Consider the following 21,491-nt stretch of genomic DNA (forward strand, 5'->3'; position numbering starts at 1 on the left):
TGATCCCAGGCTGAGATAACCCTGATGGCATCACTTTAACAACATCAGGGTTATCTTTCCGGACATTGGAAAGCTTCTTAGAGACAAAAAAACACATTACAGATGTTTCCAGAGGATGAACAGTATTCCAGTAAATTGACTTGACTTGAGTTGAGTGCCCCTTTTATGGATCTGCCTTGTTTCTTTTTGTGTTGTCATGAACTAATATAGAACACGATGAGTGTACAGAATTGCTCAATAAACCAGTGTCATGGAAACGGCAGACTAACAGTGTAGGCTGTGTGGAGCTAAAATAAAGCCTGCATGCTCTCTACATGCATGTGTGCCCAAAAATAGATCCTCAGGAGCCTTCATAGTTACACAATCATGATGCATACAAAATACTTCTGATTTCTTTGTGCAAATATGTAAACATATGTCTGTTGTTGTTGAAAGCAACAGATTACAATAACCCATGTACAATTGTAAGATACTTGAGTATACATACATTCTTCTGACAGCTATAGTCGCTTTAAATGTGAAGATGTTACACACAAATCATACAATATGTTTATAAAACGTGATACACTTATGCAGAATTAACTACTAAACAGTATTGTTAATTTATAATGCTTATAATAAATACACTTTGCTTCACCTGGCCAGCCTGATTAAATGTGTTAAAATATTCTTAATTAGTACAAGTTTGCATACTATGTTTAAACTGTGGTATAACTACTTCTACACAAGTACAAATCTACATTTAAAAAACAGTATTGCATTTCTGATCTCTTTGGGGACCTATGAAACCAGTGACACTACTCCAGTCTGTTGCAATGTGTTTTCATTTATACTTTAGGTGACTGTGGCTAAGCGGTTATCTTTCACAAAGGACACAAATAAGACTTTCTCTGTTTCAGTTTATGGTCTTTACTACCAGCAATATCCTGAAACACAATATATCTTATAGTCACAGACATGCTCAAAATAAAAATATAAAAGACAATCAATATACAAGTTAGCTTCGGGCTACCCCGAGGAAACAGATCTAACATTATTGCACATTTCTGTACATGGCCTGGTGGGAAATTTGGCAAACCGGTTGTATACCTCATGGGACTCCTTTGATCAGTGATGGTCCCGTGTTAAGACTGAGTGATGAGAGCAAACAGTTAAAAACAAAAGTAAAAAAAAACACAAGGCAAAGCTAAAGAAAACTAAAGCATCACCAAAACAAAGGCCTTTAAATACTGTGTTAAAGTTAGACATGAATTACTGTTAAATCTAATGTATTGTTCTCTCAGTTACAGCAGCCATCAATTTGTAGTAAATCCACCCTTACAGTATGTAAGGAAGGCCCGGTTGAGAAAACACATGAATATGGCTTTGGTACAAACAAATCCAACATGATTTATACCACATGGGAAATCAACAGTTTAAGGCAACATATTAGACAGTTATTTACACAAAACATGTTGAGTTGTGGAGTGATGCCTACTATAAAGACAGAGCACTGATGGCCAGTAAATGACTTGTTTAATTTTGATTCAATTAAAGGAGAGGTTCACACTTTTCCATTCCTACTTTTAAACAATACAGACATGCCCATATGTGCATTGACTCCGTTTCTGTCTCCTGATAACAGATCGACAGTCCTGTATTTTCAAAGTTCAGCCAGATCCAAAATGAGGCTTTAGCAGCCTGTTAGCCAAATCAAGATGGTAGCATGGACATTGTTTTTAGTACCAACATGATTTGCTTAACTGGTACTGCTGAAGGCTCATGATTTGATAAACTATCTGTTGGGAGAAAAAACTGAAAACATCCATGACATTTAGAAAAGGCTTTTTTGTTTTTCTTCAATTAAATAATACTCTCCAATTCTGATATAACTGATGCTACTGCAGCATCTCCGCTAACCTCTTAAAGGTGGGGTAGGTAATTCACTTCAGAAACACTTTCTGTTATATTCCATAGAATGCTCTCAACATCCCGATAGCAATGAATACATGAAGTGCTTTGACAATAAATACATAAAATAATTCATCTGTGGAATCCGTGGCGCTGTAAAAAACACGACCAATCATCTGAGCCGGCCCGGCTAAAACAACTGGATGGCCTACCTGCCTGTCAGCCTTCCATCTGTGCACAAACTTATCTCGTGCCCTCATTGGTCATGTGCGCGTTCGTGTGTGTTGGAGGAGGGGCTCTGTAAGGAAGTCTGAAGGAAGGGGCAGATTATTTTCGGCTGCATACTTTCAAATGCTAGCTCACTCGAGCTGGTTTCACCATTCTTACCTACCCTACCTTTAAGGGTCCGTCATTGTAAAAACAGTCGCATTTCTTAAAGCCTGGTATTTAGTGTCGTCTTGTAATTCTCGAAACCAGAAAGAAATCAGGCAAAACCCGATTCAATGTGAACTGAATGGCAAACCATGAACCTATCCTTTAACTTCCAGATATAACTCCACAGAGGACATGCATCGTATCAAAAGCCTCTTTGCCTGAGCCTGCTGGGCTACGTGTGATCTACAATAGACTTTCCACCTACAGTATAGTGCTGCTAAGTTAGTTAGTAAGGAAAATAAATCATGTATGATATTGGCAACTTGCCCTTTAAAAGTCTACACACATGTTTCAGACGAGACAGAAGGAGTCCTCTCAGAGAGTGTTTCAGTAACAGTAGTAGAGTTGAGAGCGCAGCCCCCTGAAGGAGTCGTCGTCCTGCCCCCTGGCCTCCCCTTCAAACAGCATGGAGTCTGGCAGCACCACGCCCTCTAGTGGGTCGGGCTGACAGAACTCCACGATGAACTCCTCCTCACAGCCCAGCAGCACCCTGGACCACGAACACAGGTCCAGCTGTCCGGCCGAGCCGCCGTACTCTTCCGGCAGCACCGAGCAGGGGACGTTTTTGTGCAGAGAGCGCAGGTCGGAGCCGTGGAGGACGTACTGAGGAGAAGCACAGAGAACAAGTCAGAGATGTCATCTGCTTCATCATTTCAAGTGGCTATGATCAATATTTCTGTTATAGAAATGAACCGACAAATAGTTACAGTATCTCCTAGCAGTTCCCCCAATACCTTATAAGGGATGTATAGCTTCTTTCAGAGCGTTGTTCTGATTTACTCCAATAGGAAACTCTTTGAAATCACTACCTGATCTGCAACAACAGCCAGACACAGTTAGCAGCTACCAGGTGAACATACTGTAGTGGAGCCTTTAGAGGCTTAACAGCACCCTTATCATTTGTATCTAAGTATGCATTAGATAAAGATAAATGAGTTGCTAAAAATGCCCGTAAGAATTTTCAGAGAAAAACTCTTTGACCTTGAAGTGTGTGCCCTTAGCTAATTCTTAAAGCATTGCTAAAAGGTTCTTTGTTACCCTTTTTCCTCAGAGAATTCAAAGGAACCCATACACCTCTTACAAGTGAAATCGACTGAGTTGGTGGTGATTGGTGAAAAGGAGAAGATACAAAGATAATTGTATTGGGACAGAGTAAACCCCTCATGCACAATGATCCACACATAGTGTCTATTTTTAAACTATATGTTTGTGCTTTCCATATTCATGGAGGTTATCAACAATCATACTCTAGTCGGGCTTTCTTTTTCTATTTGTTGTCCATCTTAGAGAAGCTAGCTTGTCCATGTTGCTGTGTATCTGCTGATTATGTAAATAACCAACAGTGTGCTAAAAGGTTTGCCAAAAAACCTTAAAAAAGGGGAAAACATGTCAGTGTTGTGCAAACATATTGCTTCTCTGCCCCCAAACGAATAATAACCAATCACTGTAGGTTTGAATGAACTCACATAACATTCCCAGAATAAATGTTTTCATAAGATTTATAAAATACAGGCTTGTGTAACTGGTATTTTGAGTTCATTCCCCCAAAAGAAAATGCTAGACCATCCATTTTCACAGATGAAAATAGACTGGCTGCGGATAAAAGGGAGGCACACAATTCAAAATAGTCCTTTGTGTAAAACAAAAGAGACAGAGACAATGTAAGGACAATAGTTACCCTCTCTGCCATCTTCTCCTTCAGAAAAGGCTTAATTATAGCAAAGATGCCTTTGAAAATCCTGGGCTCGTTGATTATGTTAACAGCCTTGATTCTGATTGGGAACCCATCCTGGGAATGAAAAGAGAAACCAAGTTCAGAACAGTCACAGCTGGTGCTTGTCATTTCAGATGTGATTTGAGTGTAAATATTACACACTCTGCAGTCACGACAAAACTCAACAGCCAGAGCTTAAGAGCCACTGTTGTAAATGACGAGGGTTTTGAGTGTCAACAGAATCACTGATATGTACTACTGTGTCATTGCAAAAGAGTGACATTTTGAGCAAATGCAGCATTCATACATCAATTCCAAAGAAAAAATTGGCATTTCATTACAATCATTTTATAAACACATTTAAAAAGGACATATAATACACATGTTCAGGTTCATATTTGTATTTTTTTTACCTCTACTGGAACATGTTTATGGCTTTAATGTTCAAAAAGCTCTTTATTTTTCTCATATTGCAGCACCTCTTTTCACCCTCTGTCTGAAACCAGAGCCCAGTCTGCTCTGATTGGTTAGCTGGCCGACTCTGTTGTGATTGGTCACCCACTTATAGATGTCCTGCCCCTTAATCTATCGTGTTGGAGCACTACCTAACATAGTGATGTCATTATGTTACTGATGTAAACAAAGGAGTTCAATGGAGGCGTTTCAGGCAGACCATATACATGCACAAAAACCTATATAGCACACTACAGTAGGGCTGCACGATATTGAAAAAAACTATATTTAACCCGATGAAGGATTTTAGTCACGGACGTCTGGATCTTAACTGGTTGACTCATCATACCTTAAGTCATGATCTAACATGTCATGATAATGCATGTTGCTTACCCTCAAATAAGGGGGTTCATCTGTGAATGAAGACGAGAAGAACCTTTTTGTATCCAAAATAGTTCCAGATTTCAGATGTTGCTTTTCTTTTTGGAAGTAAATCTTCATTCTCGCCGGTATTGTCCTCCTGTGCCTCGCTCATTTTTTACCGGTGTTTTAATGGTCTGCAAACTAGCGGGGCGGGGCCTGCTGTGATCTGATCAAGAATGATTGTGATTGGTGGTTTGCTGTGCATGCAGAGCCTGCATGTCCCTCACTCAAGTACCCCTGACATGAGAGCCGCGTAAGTTTTCCTTTTGTAGCAAGCAGAAAAATAATTGTAACATGACGTGTTTGAGTTAATTTACCTTCTTAATATCCTGTCCTAAAATATAAAAAAAAAAAAAAAAAAAAAACGTTAATAAAAAAATATTAATAAAATCGCACGTCCCTGCGATGTGAATATGACACGATATATCGTTCAGCCCTACACTACAGTAAAGAGAACACTCAAAAACCATAACAGGGCCTCTCTAATACTAACACCTTCAAAGTGTCACCGGATATAAGACGTTAGATTTCTATCAGATGTCTCACCTGGAGGATGCTCACGACTTTTTTGGCAAGGAATGGGCCAGGATTGGACGCTTGTGACATGCCCACTCCGGTGTAGTCGGCTAAAATGACAATACCGTTGACCTGCGTCTCCTCCGGCTGGATCAGCTTCTCCAGAGTCAGATAGAGGGCTCGCACATTGTCAACAAACGGATAATCATTTGGTTTCCATTTCCCTGTAAAAGAAGATGTGAGTTGAGTTTATTAAATTCATAAATAATTAGTAATAGGGTAAGTACTTAAAGATTATACAAATGTGAGGTCTACTTGATAATAAAGAATAACAACAATAAAACGTTATTGTCTAGAAGGGAGTTTGCTTTGCACTTAAAACAATAAAGTATATAAAAAAACAACATCATCAACCATCCATGACAGCACATAGCCCCATATAACTTTCATTGATCATAAGAAAACATATTTGGTAAAAATAACACAGAAGGACGTTTTAGAAAGGTGCCAAATGTAGACAAACGTAACCCATGTGACCAGAGGTTGTTTGACAGATGTGACATAAAGATGGAGCACCTGGGCGTAGACAGAGGATGTATCTCCCGCTGGGGTCGGGCTGTGGCAGCACTGTGAGGAAGCCCAGGTCCAGGACGTGCTTCACTGTGGACGGCTTCAGGTCCTGGAACACTTCAGGCCAGGCTTTCCGACCCGCGTGGTAGTTGAGCAGCAGCTGCATGGCACGGTCGTAGTCAAACTTCCTGGCCCGCAGGAAGCGCAGCAGGAAGGCGTCATCCAGCCGGGTCCTGAGGTTGGGCTGCTCCTGCAGAGTGAGGTAAAAAAATATGTGTTCAGAAATAAAACACTATACACCTCGTGAGTGCAGACCATCGCCAATACCAATGCTAAACTCACATGCTTCTCCTGGGTTCCAGATGTGTTCGAAAACATCATGTTGCAATTGGAAAACAAATTAGCTGCTAGGGCTGAAATTAACTATTAAATAAGAATCCCTTTCACCATTTAGGATTCCCAGAATGTATTGAACAAGATTGACATTGTATTACATTTCACTTCATCAAGCTGACCTTTTTCATCCAAAACCACCTACAGTAAGTACAATCAACCATAAGGACATCAACTCAAATTAGCAAGAATCCTGCAAGTAGATAAACCTTCAAAAGACCTCAATGCAACTGTATTGGCATCAAGTTATTCAGACCTTTTGAAGTGCTACGTATAGAGGTAATGAGTTTGTTTCTCTTCCGTTCATTATATTTCCTAAACTAACAGCTGTACAAGAATAGTGCCTTATTATGATTTATTAAATGAAATATGCAATAAAAAAAGCATAGGAGTTTGAGACGTTAATTCAGCTTTTGGAGTTATTTAATAAAGTATTTTAATGTAAGGTTCCACTAAACTACTTGTTTACTGCTTCAACAGTTACTGAATGATATTGCATTATGTTTATATGAGTACCTTCAGAATCATGTCTCTCAGTGCTTGGACGTCCCGCAGACGCCACTCTGGCTTCTCCTGGAGCTCCTCCCGTGCTTTGTGCACCAGCTCGGGGGTCAGGGTGCAGGAGTACATGGGTGGGGGGGGGCGCAGGGAACCAGCTGAATCCTGCAGCTGCTGATGAGTCCACGGGAGGAGACGTGAGATCGATGGACTCATGCTGATCGGCCATGGGCTGACTGGGTGAAGCTAATTGGACAGAGACATACTGTATATGAGAGAGGATCACAGAGGCTATGAAAACAGTTAAAGAAAGACTCATTAGAAGGATGAAGAGTTGAGTATTAAGGAAATTATGGTTCTCACAGAACAGCGACAAAAATAGGACGAGGATATGATGCATTGTTTTAGATCAAACTACCAACAATGTTAACAAAAGTTAAAGTAAATACACTCTTCAACAGCTACAGCAGTAAAATACATATTAATAAAGCAGTAATATTAATCCAAAAACGTATATATTAGTAAACACTGACAGGGACTATTTCAGTGCGCAACCAGTACGTTTGTGCCTGTAACTAAAATATTTAAATTCCTGTTACCTGCCCAAATCATATCTGTCTTTAGACCAATCACAACAAGTGCTGTGGATTTTTGCCATATCATATTCATCATAGTATTTGGGCAGTAATGGGTATGGTTTCTAATGCATGACTTTGAATTGTAATGGAGTATAGTACACAGTGAGTTGTTAGTAGTACTTCAGTAAAGGATATGAACACATCCTCCACTGCTGCATACATAGTTAACATCATTTGATATCACTTTGCCTTAACTGGAGAACATATATTAGAAATTATACGTCTCTTGATACCTCAGAAAGGTAAGGAAAGCATGCATCTCTACATGTTTGTGTATAGCATTGACACAGACTAGCTAAAACAACCGCATCCTGAGCAGAACCGATGCGACACAACTAAAGTCAGAATAAGGACTGAATACCAACCCGGAGATGCGTTAAACATTAACCGACTAGGACACACATAGGTGGCTTTTATGAGCATCCATTGGTAAGAGATAAAAATGCATCACAGAGACGCTGCGACCAGGAAAAAAAAATAATCACTACCGACCTGTCAGGAAAATCCTTTTTCCGGGTAGAGGGATGGTGCTCTCTTATTGGTCCATGTGATTGGCTGATGACGCAGGGCGTTCCAGATTTACGCATCGTTTTACGTCTGTTGTTTTGATGACAATGCCGCATTCAAGAGCCCATTGGAAACTAGCCACTAAAAACTTGGGAAAAAGTACCTCGTCGTACACATTTTATTGTTCCTTTATAGTGGGTGTTATAAGCCTCTTGGTTTGGTAATTTAACAAATGAAACTGACGTGGGAAGATGTCACTTGCTAAAACAAACACTGCAACTGTTATATGGCGTCAGTGCCTTTGGACATCACATGTTGCTCATTACCATCATTAAAGTACTGATACCTGGTTAAAATCTAAGGACTACAGTAACCACTTTGCGAGATGGCATTTAAAGAAAAATAGACCATTTTTGGCAGGGTAGAGTTTAATCCATGCATACTACGTGGAGTTGTTCTTCCTGCAGATTGTTATATCTGTTTTTGACCATTTCTTTCTAGTAAATTAATTGTATGATGACATGCCCTGTGGATCACATGGCTCAAGTAGGCTACACTTTATTACGCTAGGTGGCAGAGTTTGCCTTCATATTGCACAGCATTTATCACTGTCACGTCTCAAGATCTGCCAGGTATGCTTTCTACTTAAAATTACAAAATTAATTCTTAAAAATACTACATCTAACTACTGTATTCAAATGTGTTTTGCAAAGAAAAATACTATCTTTGATATCTTTTAATGGTGACTTTGATTCTTAAGTCTTACACTTTTTGTGTTGTGTCAATGTAAGCTATGCTAAATGCAACACGTTGATATTAACTACGAACTATAATCATTAATAATTGATAATATATTACACTTATTCAACTGGAATATAGATATATCTTAGTACCCCCCTCCCTCTGTTTGAATCACTGCTACAGTATCTTTAATGACTTTATGGCACTTTATCAGTCTGAAGCAACCTGAGGCTATCATTGATCTACCACTGCCACGTTGGACTATTGTTTTTCCAACGTGTCATATATCTTTATTAAGTTGTCAGAATATGTTTTATCCCATTTAAAAACATTGATAATATAAAGAAATGTACAAAATGCAATGTAAAAATAGACCTTGAGATTTATTAATTCATCTTCACATTGTAAGGCGAAACAATGCTATGTGTGTAAGGCAGTACAGGTTATGAGGCACAGTTTAATACCATGACAAGGTACTAAACAAAAAATATAATATATATTTTCCAAAACCATTACAACATATCACTGGGAAACTTCTTTAGTGTGTCTGCCTGTGACTTTTACAAAGTGGCACCATAGAGTTCACTATTTCTACCTTACATGTTCTACTGTTTAAATATATTTTCCAGTAAATAAAACAAACCAAATGTATTTTAATCCTGTTACATAAAAGATGAGGTCGTTCAAGTGATTTCATTTAGCTTTGATAAAATGAAGAATTCCTAAGTTCCTGACAACGAGTTGACACACTTTTAGCACTAATGAGCATAAAATAAAATACTGTGCAACACTACATACACAACAATGTAAGGCCTGTTGTAACATTCATAAAATACTGACATCACGTCTAACATGAGCCTTACTGCACACACTGAGGCCATGCTGAAGGAAGTGATGTTACCCAATAATAAACTAAATATTTACAACAATGGACGTCTTTTTATGTATCGACCTTACAGAACAACAGGATATTTTTGATGCCTTGAGTTTTGTTTGGCGTTCACTGAGCTTAACTGCAGCTGCATGTGAGAACAAATACATCCCTGAAGACAAACAGCAATCTGCAAGGGACATATTTGCAATTACATTCTACATATAAAGCAACTTTATTGTTTCAGACAGGTTAACAGCTTCGATGCTGATTATGTATAAAGTTACATATAAAAACCCTGGTTTAAGACAATAAAAAAACTGAAGGAATAAGGGTTCAGAGGACTGTTAGATGGCCTCCTGCTTTGTAATAGTAGGCTGAGGGATGGAGGTTGGCTGCTTGGGCACGGTGGCTATGACCCCCTGAGGCAGTTTATAATGTTCAGAGCTGGAGGCAGTAGGTGGAGACGGGATTGGGCTTTCAGGAGTGGCTGAAAAAGTGGAACACAGAAAGAAACAGTAGTGACTTAGAGGGAGAAAACTGCCGCATAAGCAGGTGTATATTTACCATTCTGTGGGAGAACATGATTTGGGTGCAACACAGATAAAGAAATAAGCACTTTTGTGAAATTTCTCAGAGCATTAAACATGTTTAGAAAGAATAACAGAAGTTCTCTTTGACCAAATAAGCCAGATTAGTTTCCATGAAGAATGTAGAGGATTATTCTGCCAAGCCTGTTTGTCCTTCCAGCTACCCGACCAGGCTGCACATGTAGCTCAGAGATTCAACCGTCTGTGTTCATTCAGACATGATTGATTTTGAGTTCACTTAGATTAATCTTCCTGATTTCACTGATCAAACTGTTTTCGAACAGTAAAGGGCAGTGGAAGCAGCTGAAGCATGAATCTTAAAGGCCACAACAGTTTACTTCATATTTCTGCTTACAGATTTGACCGTTATGGATCACTGATGGGATGTTGCTGGTCACTATAACATTGCTGCCGAGATGCTCCTGAACCAGGTGAGGGTGCAGAGAGTGAGGTGCGTGTGGAGCTTCGTTTGCAGAACCTTGGCGACAAAACACACAAACATACTGTCAGTCTTAATTTACTGCAGCATATATAACCACACAAAGAAAGCCACAGTCCTCTCAAGTCATGGTTGGTTACACATGATGTAAAAGAGCTCACCTCCAAGAAGCATTTCCTGCAGCAGGTTGTCGATCTTGGCCATCCCGAAGAGTTTGACGAACTGGATCTGTTCGATCATCTGCCAGGTGATGCTCTGTAGCGTGGGCAGCAGCAGGAGCAGCTCCCCGAAGCGTCCCCGCGAGTCGTACTGCCGGTCGTTGATGTAGTCTTCCAGGCTGACCTGCACCTGGTATCGCATCCGCTTGATCTTTCCAGGGTCACTCAGACCTTTAGCGTCTGTGGGCGAATAAACATCAGAGGGGTTTACAAAGAGAAGTGTGTTAATGAGTTGGAACATGTTGGAGATTGAAAAGTGGCTAAGAGAATCCAAATAAAAGTCAGTAGCAGTACCTGGGTCAAAGAAAACTATGGCTTTAAGGCAGGCGTATTCATTGTCGTCTATCTGAAGCTCCTGGAAGGGAAGCACCAGCTCGTCCAGGATCCTCACAGCTACCCGGCCCACCTCCAGCTCCGGGCAGTTTCTGGGAATGATGTGGTCATTTCCTGCAGGAGCATCACATTTCTTGTTTGGTCCATCAAAAGAGAATGCTTTTTGTAACAGAATTGGGCAATATGAGTGTGGTAAAGTACTCCTTAAAGTGTCAGTCTTACCTAATAGGAGGATGTCTTTGTAAAGCATGGACCTCTTTGCAGCGCCGAGCAGGAGGTGTTCTCCAGCATGAGCTCGCAGCAACGCCACCTGAAACACAGTTCATTCATTTACTTATTAGAGTGATAATAACTCTGCAATTCTCTACATGTTTTCAATAGTTTGGTGTTGTATGTATTGTATTAAAGCTGCAACAAATAGCTGACTAGCCAATTGACAGAATATAATCGCCAACTATTTTGTAATTGATCAAACGTAAATGTAATCTTCATGCTGTGATGGCAGACAATGCTGTTTTTAGCCTCTCAAGTAGAGGGATTTCTCTTATATCACACTCAAGTGAATGTCTTTGAGTTTTGGACTGACAAAAGAAGACATTTTAAACCGTGGCAGAAGACACCGGCTCCTTCACTGATACAACATCAGCAAATCAGTTACTAAGGCCTGGTGATCTCACTGTTAATGATTCAGCACTTCATTTTCCGAGGAGGGAAATATATTTAAAACCAGCTCATCATATTCTAAATCAGGATTAAATACATTTACTGGTTTTGGAGTTTGAGATTTGAAACTTTAAGAGACTTGCTTTTTAATGCATTTGCTTTGTTTCTACTCCATTTTATTTATTTGGGAAGTGCATATCCTCAGAGTCTGCACCCTGCAGCCACACTATGGTTTTTGACTGGTTGATGAGTGACCAGTGTCTAAACAACTATGTACACTGTGTGTGTGTGGGTTGGTGTGTGTGTGTGTGTCTTACCTGGTCATCCAGGGGCAGGTCACAGAAGGCTGGGATGTATTTGGCCCACTCCACCAGCACCAGCAGCTGCTGCTTCATGGACTCACACACGTCTGTGATGGTGGCGATCTTTTTGGTCCTTATGTCGCCGTTCAGTATAGGAGCAGGGGAGGTGATCTAGATACACAGATGTGGAGTCATTGGATGCCTTGTTGCAGGTGATAAATCACATGTTGGATGTGATTCCCACACATGATTTAGTCTTACCTGTCTTGACAGTACGTCTGCCTGGATGAGTGCATTGATGGATGGTAAACTGCTGTCTTCATAGCTGGATCTCCTGGTGCTGATTCTGTCTCTTTCATTCTGCACAGCTGAAACACACACTGATTTATAGTATCATTGCTATGTTGCGAAAAATAATGCCACTTTCATGCAGTTTAAGCCTTAACAAACAATGACATCTCCATATCTGTGCAGGAACGCAGAGTCATTTAGAAGAAAAATAGGTCTTCTAAGGTTGTCATGTTTATCAGTATATGGCTATTATTGCCCGGAAATGTTTGCTCAGCATAAGCTGGTTAGAGACTCTGGCGCTCCATCGAGTGAACATTAACAAAGTACTACTCGATTGCAACACACTCAGACGAGTCACGTCAATTCAGCGGGGACAGCTCACACACACTCAGCACTGATTTGCTGATTTAATGGGAAATTCTCTTCTTCTGTGTTTGTCACCAAAACACATGGATTGAGTTTTATAGATTCAGTCAGCCTGCTTTGAAAACATGAAAAAAGGCTCCTACCTTCTTTCTTCATGCCGGCTCTGAAGCATTTCTTCAGTCTGCAGTATCTGCATTGATTTCGCTTGTCTTTGTCCACAATGCATTGTCTGTTGAACCTGGAAATTAAGTGGAATAGGTTTGTTTGTGCTGTCAAAGAATCAAAAAAGAACATGGAGTGAAGCAATTTCAGCTGCAAAAAAAATAAATCGATAAAAGCTGGACCGGAAATTAATTGGGGACAATTTTGATGATGAAAGAGTTGTCTTTTAAGCGAAAAATGCTTCACAAATGGCAGGTTTAAGACTCTAAAATGTGATGATCTCATTATTTTCTTCAAAGTGAACTGACAATCTTTGGATTTAAGACCATTGGTCAAACGTTTGAGGACATCAATTTGCATTTTTGAAGATTTTAACTGGCACTTTTTTCTGACATTTTAAAGCAAAAAAGATTAATTGAAAAGTCAAGATAATCATCTGTAGATAAGTTACAGCCCAAGAAGACATCGGCTTCTTTTTCTTGCAGTATTTAAAGCCAATTTACTGACACAACTTGTTAATTATTTGGTTTCTCTTTCACTCACACAAACACATCAGTATGGCAGGGCTTCATGTGCAACGCTTTGCTTCAGTCACAGTCAAATAAACCCAGGTCTGTCCTCACCTGCAGGAGTACATGTGATTTTTGCGGACGCTGCGTCTGAAGAAGCCCTTGCAGCCGTCGCAGCTGGAGGCCCCGTAGTGTTTGCCCGTGGCTCGGTCTCCACAGATGGCACACAGGCTGCCCACCCCCAGGTGTCCGCTGGAGTTCATGGTGGCACTTTCAGTCGGAGAGGAGTCTAAGAGAGGGAGAATACGTGTCTCAAAAGGTCAGTTTTAACACCAAAACCAGGGGGAAAGTGTGTGTCAAAAAGCTTATTTGGATGGCACATGTTTCTGATTGACAGATTTGAGAAGGTGTGAATGACTCATAGTGAATACATTGATCAGCCTGATTAAAAACCAGCCTTCACGAGGATCTGTTACCTACGTGAGTGGCTCACACAGAGTCAACAGAGCGTAATTGATGTCGGCTTGATTGCCTCTTTAAAAAAAAGGCAATCACCGGAGACAGTTTTTTTCACCAGACAATCAATCAACCATAGAGTCTGTCATGGTATAGATGAAAGATGTCAGGATCAATCACGAAATATAGAAACATGTAACTGAGGAGAAAAAGGGGTGGTAAGTAATGTCCTTCCCTTTTGTGGGAATTGAAGTCAGGATCACAGCCAGACTTCATGGGAGACTGCATATTAAAATATGTTGGTGTCACTGTGAACCCCTTGTTCTTCCCTTTCACCTCTGTGGGAACAGACCGTTTGTAACAGGAGATCATGAGAGATCAAATCCAGTCTCAAATCTCCACAAGCTCAAACATGCTTCAGACCAAATGGACAGAGTGTAAAGCAGATTCTCGTAAATCAAAGTCCCTTAATGTTTTACTATCCCGGTGATAAAACAAATAACAAGAAGACCACTGCTCGGGATCGTCCCCGGATGGACAGATGACCCCTTTTTATCACCTAACGCCAGTCCTCTCCTGACCAAAGTTTTAAATCAGTAAAAGTTTCAAAGTTCAACGCCAGGGTTGCATTTATGTGACTCACCTGCGCCCAAGGGGAGCACTTGCATGTTTTCGAACTCCAGCGTGGTGTAGGCTGGGTCCAGAGCCTCGCTGTAGTCTGCCATGTCCATGTCTGCCAGTGCTTTGGACAAACAAATTCTCAACTACCTGACAGAGGGGCAGAAAGACTTGTCCAAGAAGCTAACGTCCCCCCCTCCTCTTCTCCTCTCACACCTCCACTAACCCCCCCTCGGCCTTTAGCTCCGCCCACTAACAAGGTTACCTGTCCCAGTGGAGGCTGATGGGGACCCACTGGTGTCAGAGAGGAGCCCAGTGACTGACAGCCCTCTCCCTCGTGCTGAGAGGTGGAGTGTCTCTGTGGTTGATGGTTAACTAGCTAAGCCGTCAATGGTGATTCACAGGGTTGTTTCTTTTTCTTTCTACCAGAGATAGTGGTTTGATATCTGACATATCTCCTGGGTCCTCTTGTCAGTAATAGATAAACAATTTCTCCAAGAGAGTTAAGTCAGTTCAATCCTTTGCCAAATCACTACTTCACCACCTTAAACCGGCTCTTTTGTTACAGCCAGCACTTTCTGGTGCATGCTGTTATCACATGCACACAGATTTACAGCGGCTGCATTATAAAGCTATAAGACCAAATGAAGCTGCAGCTTATCTTCAAGTGTCTGCAGGGAAACCCAAAGTCATACAGTATACCGAAGTACTCTAGTTTAGAGCAGTTTTTAAGGTAGTTTTGAGCAGTTTTTTTATGTAGTTAAGACCATTTTTTAAGGTAGTTATACTTGAGCATTTCTATCGTATACTACTTTCTATTTCCACTCCACTATATTTCACAGATAGACAGTCTCCTACATTCATGTGGGGCCATTGGCGGATATAAGACACTGTGACCCAGTTCCTTTTACATAGGAGCAAGACTCCAAGACTAAGCAAAATGTTATGAACTACATTTCACCACAAACAAAGTTAACAAACAAATACACTTGGATCAATGAATACCCTATGACACACAATATAGGATCTTTCTTTTTGATTAAAATGCTTCTTATATGTTAATGAATCAATAATGATGATGTGTAATCTATGGTAGGGCTGCTCAATTAATCGTATTTTAATCGCAATTACGATTATGGCTTGCAACGATTACGAAAACAACGTAATCGAAATAAAACGATAATTTTTTTATTATTATTAATTTATTTATTTTTTGGTTTCTCAGTTGAGTTATACTTAAAGTTCAGGGTAATCAACTGTTAAAAACATATTGTTCACATGCTTTTTTTCTCAATAAATGCATGTTTCCAAAGTCAATGGATAATCGTTTTGAATAATCGTGATATCAATTATTGACCCAAATAATCGAGATTATGATTGTTGCCATAATCGAGCAGCCCTAATCTATGGTAATCTAAAAAGGGTCCTTTCTGTAAAATAAGTACTTTTACTTAAAGTAAGTGATGTTGTAAATGATGTTGTACTTTTGGGTTTGATTGCAGGACTTTTACTTGTTACAAAGTCTTCTTACACAGTAGTATTTCTACTTTACGAAAGTCATATTCAGACCTACAAATCTGAGTTAATTCCTGCATAACTAGCAGAGGAAATAACTCCTGCTTAAGCGAAGTGATGCCTTTATGTAAAAGACTTTATTGTTTGCGAAAATGCAATTCTGAGTAGCTCAACACTTGTTTTTGGAAAGGCAGCTGGTTTGAATAAGCTTTTCCACTTTAGACCTACAGTGACACTTGGGTTTGAAATCATCACGTAATGATGTATTACAGTACAACAAGAGGAACTTCTTTTGGTCATTAAGTATTTAGAAATATTGCTCAGCTAATTTAAAATGAATGTAATGGTAGAATGAACAACACAGTGTTTGTTAATGGTAGGAATAAAGACAAAAAAAGGGCCATTCACAAACTACAAGATGTGATAGGCAAACTATAGGTTGAGTTAAAAGTGAAATGCAACAATTAAGTGGTTTAATATAAATGCAAATTTGATCAACCTAAAAACACAAAGTGCCTCAACATTTACATTTCCAGGATCATTATGTATTTTGTGAAATCATCCGGTTTAACTATGCAACGTCGAACAAAATTAGAACAATTGTCAACAGAAATACTTAAATTAAACCGGCCCCACTTAGTGTTTTTACATAAAAATATAAACACTAAATGTATGATTTGTTAAAACACAATTACGCACCATTATATTGTTTCATTATGTATTTGTCAACTATTATAACTCACGAAGTATAACTGATGTGTAAACTAATGAATGATTGGTCGAATAATTTCTAATAATTCATTGTATTAGTATTTAATATTAGTATGTCCTAGGGGAGTGTTTAATCCATTGAAATGTGGATGAAGTCTGCGGACTAAATCTAAGAGGTCCCTTTTAAACTCCTGAAACTGAGCATGTGGTATTTTTTATTTACATGTATAATGATAAATCATAAAACGTAATTAAAGCTATGTTATACTGTGATTTACTCACTAACTGGTAAAACACCAGTAGTGGATTTTTCATAAGAGTAGATTAATCTGTGAACAAAGACATGAATAAACACTTAATTATACCCGTTTACAATGGCAATTGACCTTAAACCTTATTTAACACAACACTTATTATGCTAAGTAGGGGAAGTTAAAGCTTGTCGGGGCGGTGGTGGCGAAGTCGATAGGGACTTGGCTTGGTAACTGGAAGGTCACCAGTTCAAGTCCCGGCAAGACCAAGTGCTACCGAGGTGTCCCTGAGCAAGGCACCGTTCCCTACACTGCTCCCCGGGCGCCGTTCAAAATGGCAGCACACTGCTCCTAACACTAGAATGGGTAAAATGCAGAGAAACCATTTCCCCACGGGATTAATAAAGTATATCAAAATCAATAAATAAACACTTACTTATACCTGTTTACAATGGTAATTGACCTTATTTAACACAACACTTATTATGCTAAGTAGGGGAAGTTAAAGCTATGTGTTCATTGTTCATTAACTGTTAGTTATTACTAATCGTGAGTAAATCATGTCACATTTTTATTGAGAATGTGATTAAAAAAAGCACCCATCCTTTCAGTTTTTGTGGGTGCTTTTCTGTGACTCCTCACTGAACCTGGTTGTTTTTAAGGAATAGATGATCTGCTTGCACACAGTGTCCACCCCCACGCATGTCACACAGCAAACAGTAGTTGTGTATTTGAAGAGAAAGTGCCAGTACATAGTGGCAGGTCAACAATCCCGAGTTCAGGCCGAACATCAGAAGCCCTGTGTACGTGAACTTGTTAACCACACACTCAAATTATACTGGGGGCTCATAAAATTATGTTTCTTGCAGCAGACAAACACCATCTGATCAATGATTACAAATTGACAGAAAAACCCCTCTTAGAATAATCCAATCAGAAGTGAAAATGGAAGCGATCAACCCGTGATTAAACCACTATTCTTTTCTCATAGATTAACATTAATTGATCTTTAACAACCTGATTAACTCAACCAGGCTCAATGACTCATGATCAGAGATGATTAGAGTCTTCTCGATGATTATCTTGCATCAAATTGAGTCAGTGGCAGCGAGTCGTTGCACGTGTGTACAGAGGTCGTCCATTACAACATTTCTTCGCGTTCGATCCGTGCTGCTCTTCTGCAATGCCCATATTTGCTCAAGAAGTGTGCTGATTATTTCAAAGCACAGAGGGGGGGTGAGCATGGGAGAATCAGTGTGGAGCTATGAATGAGTCACTCAGAGCAAATCTTATCTCCCCCGTCATTAAAGTGCTTTTATCGCTGCTCCCATCTTAAAATTCTGTGAACTCCTCAAGGAACAGTCATATACAGGACTATAAAGCATAATCTGTCAGGTTACAACTTTCTTAATCACAAACTGACAAACTGTTCTGATGTGTTAGATAGAGGACAGGTTAGCCAAGAAATCTCCTTTAACCTATCTGCGTTTTGAGGTGGGGGGTTTGTCCTGACTTACTGCACAATGTCAGAGCACACAGGCTGGATTGACACGTGCACGTGGCTGTAAAACTCAAATACCTATACAATACAATTATATTCTGGAGACATTTTCTTATGTTGTCGCAATATTTAAACCACAGAGCCACAGACTGGAGAGCTCTGCAGAGACCAAACATGTCCTGCTGTCATATGGGAACAATTGTTCATAGGTCTAATACATGTCTAGATATTTAAAGAGGCCCTATCATGGTCATATTTGTATTTCATGCCTCCACTGTGACATTTTGACATGCTGGCAAAACCTGGCACAGTAGTCAAAACAGCCTATTTCTTACTTCACACACACACACACACACACCACACACACACACACACACACACACACACACACACACACACACACACACACCACACACACACACACACACACACACACACACACCACACACACACACACACACACACACACACACACACACACACACACACACACACACACACACACACACACACACACACCACACACACACACACACACACACACACACACACACACACACACACACACACACACACACACACACACACACACACACACACACACACACACACACACACAATACTAATTAGCAATTGTTAAACTAAACAAGATCAACTAAGACGGTGAACATTGTAAACGTTAGCACGGAATGCTAATGTTAGCTGTGCCTGAGCGTAATGAGGCTCTCTTACATTATACATTATATATCACATTAAATAATTTATACAAGTTAAGGACAATTCAAATCTTAATGTAAGTTACACATTGCTATGCTTGTGTATAAGCAACAGTTCTTTTTGGATTAAAATACTGAAACTCAATGGAGGCCAAAATATTTGAGCAATTCTTTTAATAAAAAATGTACTATTTGTATAATATTTAATACAGACAATATACAAATGTGAATGTTAAAAATGTCATGCAAGGCAGTAGAGGTGGTAGTCTGTAGTTCTGTGATGTGTGTTGGATAGATGAAAATAAGTTGATTTAAGTTTTAGTCAGTAGTATCCTGTGCCTTATTTCATATATATATTTTAATTCCCTATTGGATTCAATCTGTGTCTTTTTTTTATTATTCTTTGTGTGTGTTTTTTATGCGGGTGAATATTGAAATGAGTGTGTTATGTGTACTTTGTTTATGGCCCAATAAAATAAAATCACATTTTTCATCTAATTGTGATGTTTTGAAGCACAACACAAACATGTGATAAGCAGATATCCAAGCTGAAACTGTATTCCAACACAGCACTTTGATAATGCTGCCACTGACATCCACTGGCTGACATTTAGCTGTCTAATAGCTGCTGAACGCAGTGGGCGGCTGCCATGTTGAAATGTGATGGACCAGAGAGAGCTGTCTTATAATCAGTCACCCAAACTCCTGCCCCGGGGCTAAAAGTCAAAGGATCGCTGAGACCTGATGTAACACTTGTGTGATTCTCCCCTTTGAAACTTCAAACTGTGAACAAAGTCCTGTCTATCTTTTGAATAGGAATCTCCGACCACTGACCAAACTCCATTTGCAACAGCTGCCTAGTTGTACCTTATCCTCAATGACTACATTTCATTTCCCCTAAGCCCGATCTGAAAGGCAGGCGGTCTGGAAAGCGACCCCGTAAAGTAAATGAAAATACAGGAACTAACATCTGGGATAAAGAGACGATCACTGTGGCCTGGAGGAGTTTATAACATGTGGAATATATACTGACGGGGGACTTTAATTTTGTTTCTTTCCAAAAAGAGAGCTGCACCACATGGGGGGAAATGTGAGTGTTTGTGAAGCAGCATCCAGGAGTGTTGATAAGAGGGAAACAGAAGGAGATAATGTGCTGGCTGCAGCAGATTTGAGGCTCTGCTCGCTCTCCTGCAGGAGATGAAGCAGATAGGTGAGTAGAGTGTCATGGCAAAGACCTTGTCAACAGATAACTGTCTGCAAATAACACGACTTATGCAAGCTTCTGTGGCTGACCGCGGGGATATCATGTCTTCTATGCCACTGAAATATCGTCAATGCTTTCATTAACATTGGTTATTTGTGAGGATTAATTTACCATTTCAAATAAAATAAGAATGTCTTTATAGCGGGTTCATTATGTTATAGCTTTCTCCTGCTTTTATAGAAGAAACCACTTTACGTCAGTTAAATAGCTTATTTCTATTTTTCCTGTTAAATGATAGCATCGTATAACTTAAATGAAGTTAATCTGTTCTCAGAGGCCTACAAACCCTGTAAACTAAAGCACGTTCACCCCCAGTAGAAATGTTATAGGTGTAGTTTTTTTTTCTTTTTCGATTCAAATGAAAAATGATATCACAGATTTAATCAGATTGCCAATCAGATGCCTTTCTGCGTTATTTAAAAGCTCAAATTTTACTTTAAAATGTAAAAATATGTTGTCTATCTTCTGCCATTTAACCTGACCTCTTTAAGGGGGGGTTTAACTGTGTTGTATGAAGTTGATTTCAATACATTTCAAATGGAAAGACGTTGAAATCATGATATCTTTGGGGAAATAAAGCAGAGTTATCATATGTTTTCTCATCAATTATGATTATTTGTTCTATTAGGATAATGAAAAATGCTAGTGTCTATATATATTTTCTTCGTATTTTATAATATTACGGGGTAATGCAATAAGATTAGGTCGATGAATTAAGGAGGTATGGTTTTGCGATGAGATGATCTTGAGTTTTTTTCCAAACTATTTTTGAGATTGTGACTTTGATTCTAAAACATGGAATTAAATGAAAGGCTTTACACAACGTTGTAAGACAACCACAGCTTTGTAGTCCTCATGCACAGTTTACATATTTCCACACAGTAATGTTTTAAGCTGAGGAAACATCCTCAAGTATTTTGCAGAGAGATACAAATCT

At 39.5% G+C, this 21,491-nt stretch overlaps 2 protein-coding genes across 3 annotated transcripts; both read right to left on the reverse strand.

The window, feature by feature from the left end:
- Positions 1–879: 879 nt before the first annotated feature.
- ttpal (tocopherol (alpha) transfer protein-like) lies at positions 880–7,136 on the reverse strand. The gene is given in 6 exon segments (XM_034202512.1): positions 880–2,928; positions 4,004–4,114; positions 5,462–5,655; positions 6,008–6,251; positions 6,911–7,036; positions 7,038–7,136. Coding segments are annotated over 6 exon segments (1,035 nt in total). The 5' UTR covers positions 7,122–7,136; the 3' UTR covers positions 880–2,652.
- Positions 7,137–9,142: 2,006 nt separating this feature from the next.
- On the reverse strand, positions 9,143–14,822 carry hnf4a (hepatocyte nuclear factor 4, alpha). 2 transcript variants are annotated; one of them, XM_034202563.1, is made up of 10 exons: positions 14,622–14,822; positions 13,637–13,811; positions 12,995–13,089; positions 12,456–12,562; positions 12,210–12,365; positions 11,452–11,539; positions 11,191–11,343; positions 10,840–11,076; positions 10,595–10,717; positions 9,143–10,139 (listed from the first exon to the last, which is right to left on the reverse strand). In XM_034202563.1, exons 1-10 carry the CDS (start codon positions 14,707–14,709, stop codon positions 9,997–9,999), a joined length of 1,365 nt encoding a protein of 454 aa, XP_034058454.1. In that variant the 5' UTR covers positions 14,710–14,822; the 3' UTR covers positions 9,143–9,996. The 2 variants fall into 2 exon arrangements, with proteins under 2 accessions (XP_034058454.1, XP_034058453.1); XM_034202562.1 differs by having other exon boundaries at positions 12,456–12,574.
- Between the last annotated feature and the right edge of the window lie 6,669 nt (positions 14,823–21,491).

This window comes from Gymnodraco acuticeps, unplaced genomic scaffold, assembly GCF_902827175.1.
Source record: "Gymnodraco acuticeps unplaced genomic scaffold, fGymAcu1.1, whole genome shotgun sequence".
Lineage (NCBI taxonomy): Eukaryota > Metazoa > Chordata > Actinopteri > Perciformes > Bathydraconidae > Gymnodraco > Gymnodraco acuticeps.

Coding starts and splice junctions, on each gene's coding strand:
- hnf4a (XM_034202562.1), bottom strand. CDS start 14,709: ATGGACATGGCAGACTACAGCGAGGCTCTGGACCCAGCCTACACCACG. Junction 13,090..13,636: donor AATCACATGTACTCCTGCAG/GTGAGGACAGAC, acceptor CTTAATTTCCAG/GTTCAACAGACAATGCATTG. Junction 12,575..12,994: donor AGCCGGCATGAAGAAAGAAG/GTAGGAGCCTTT, acceptor ACTATAAATCAG/TGTGTGTTTCAGCTGTGCAG.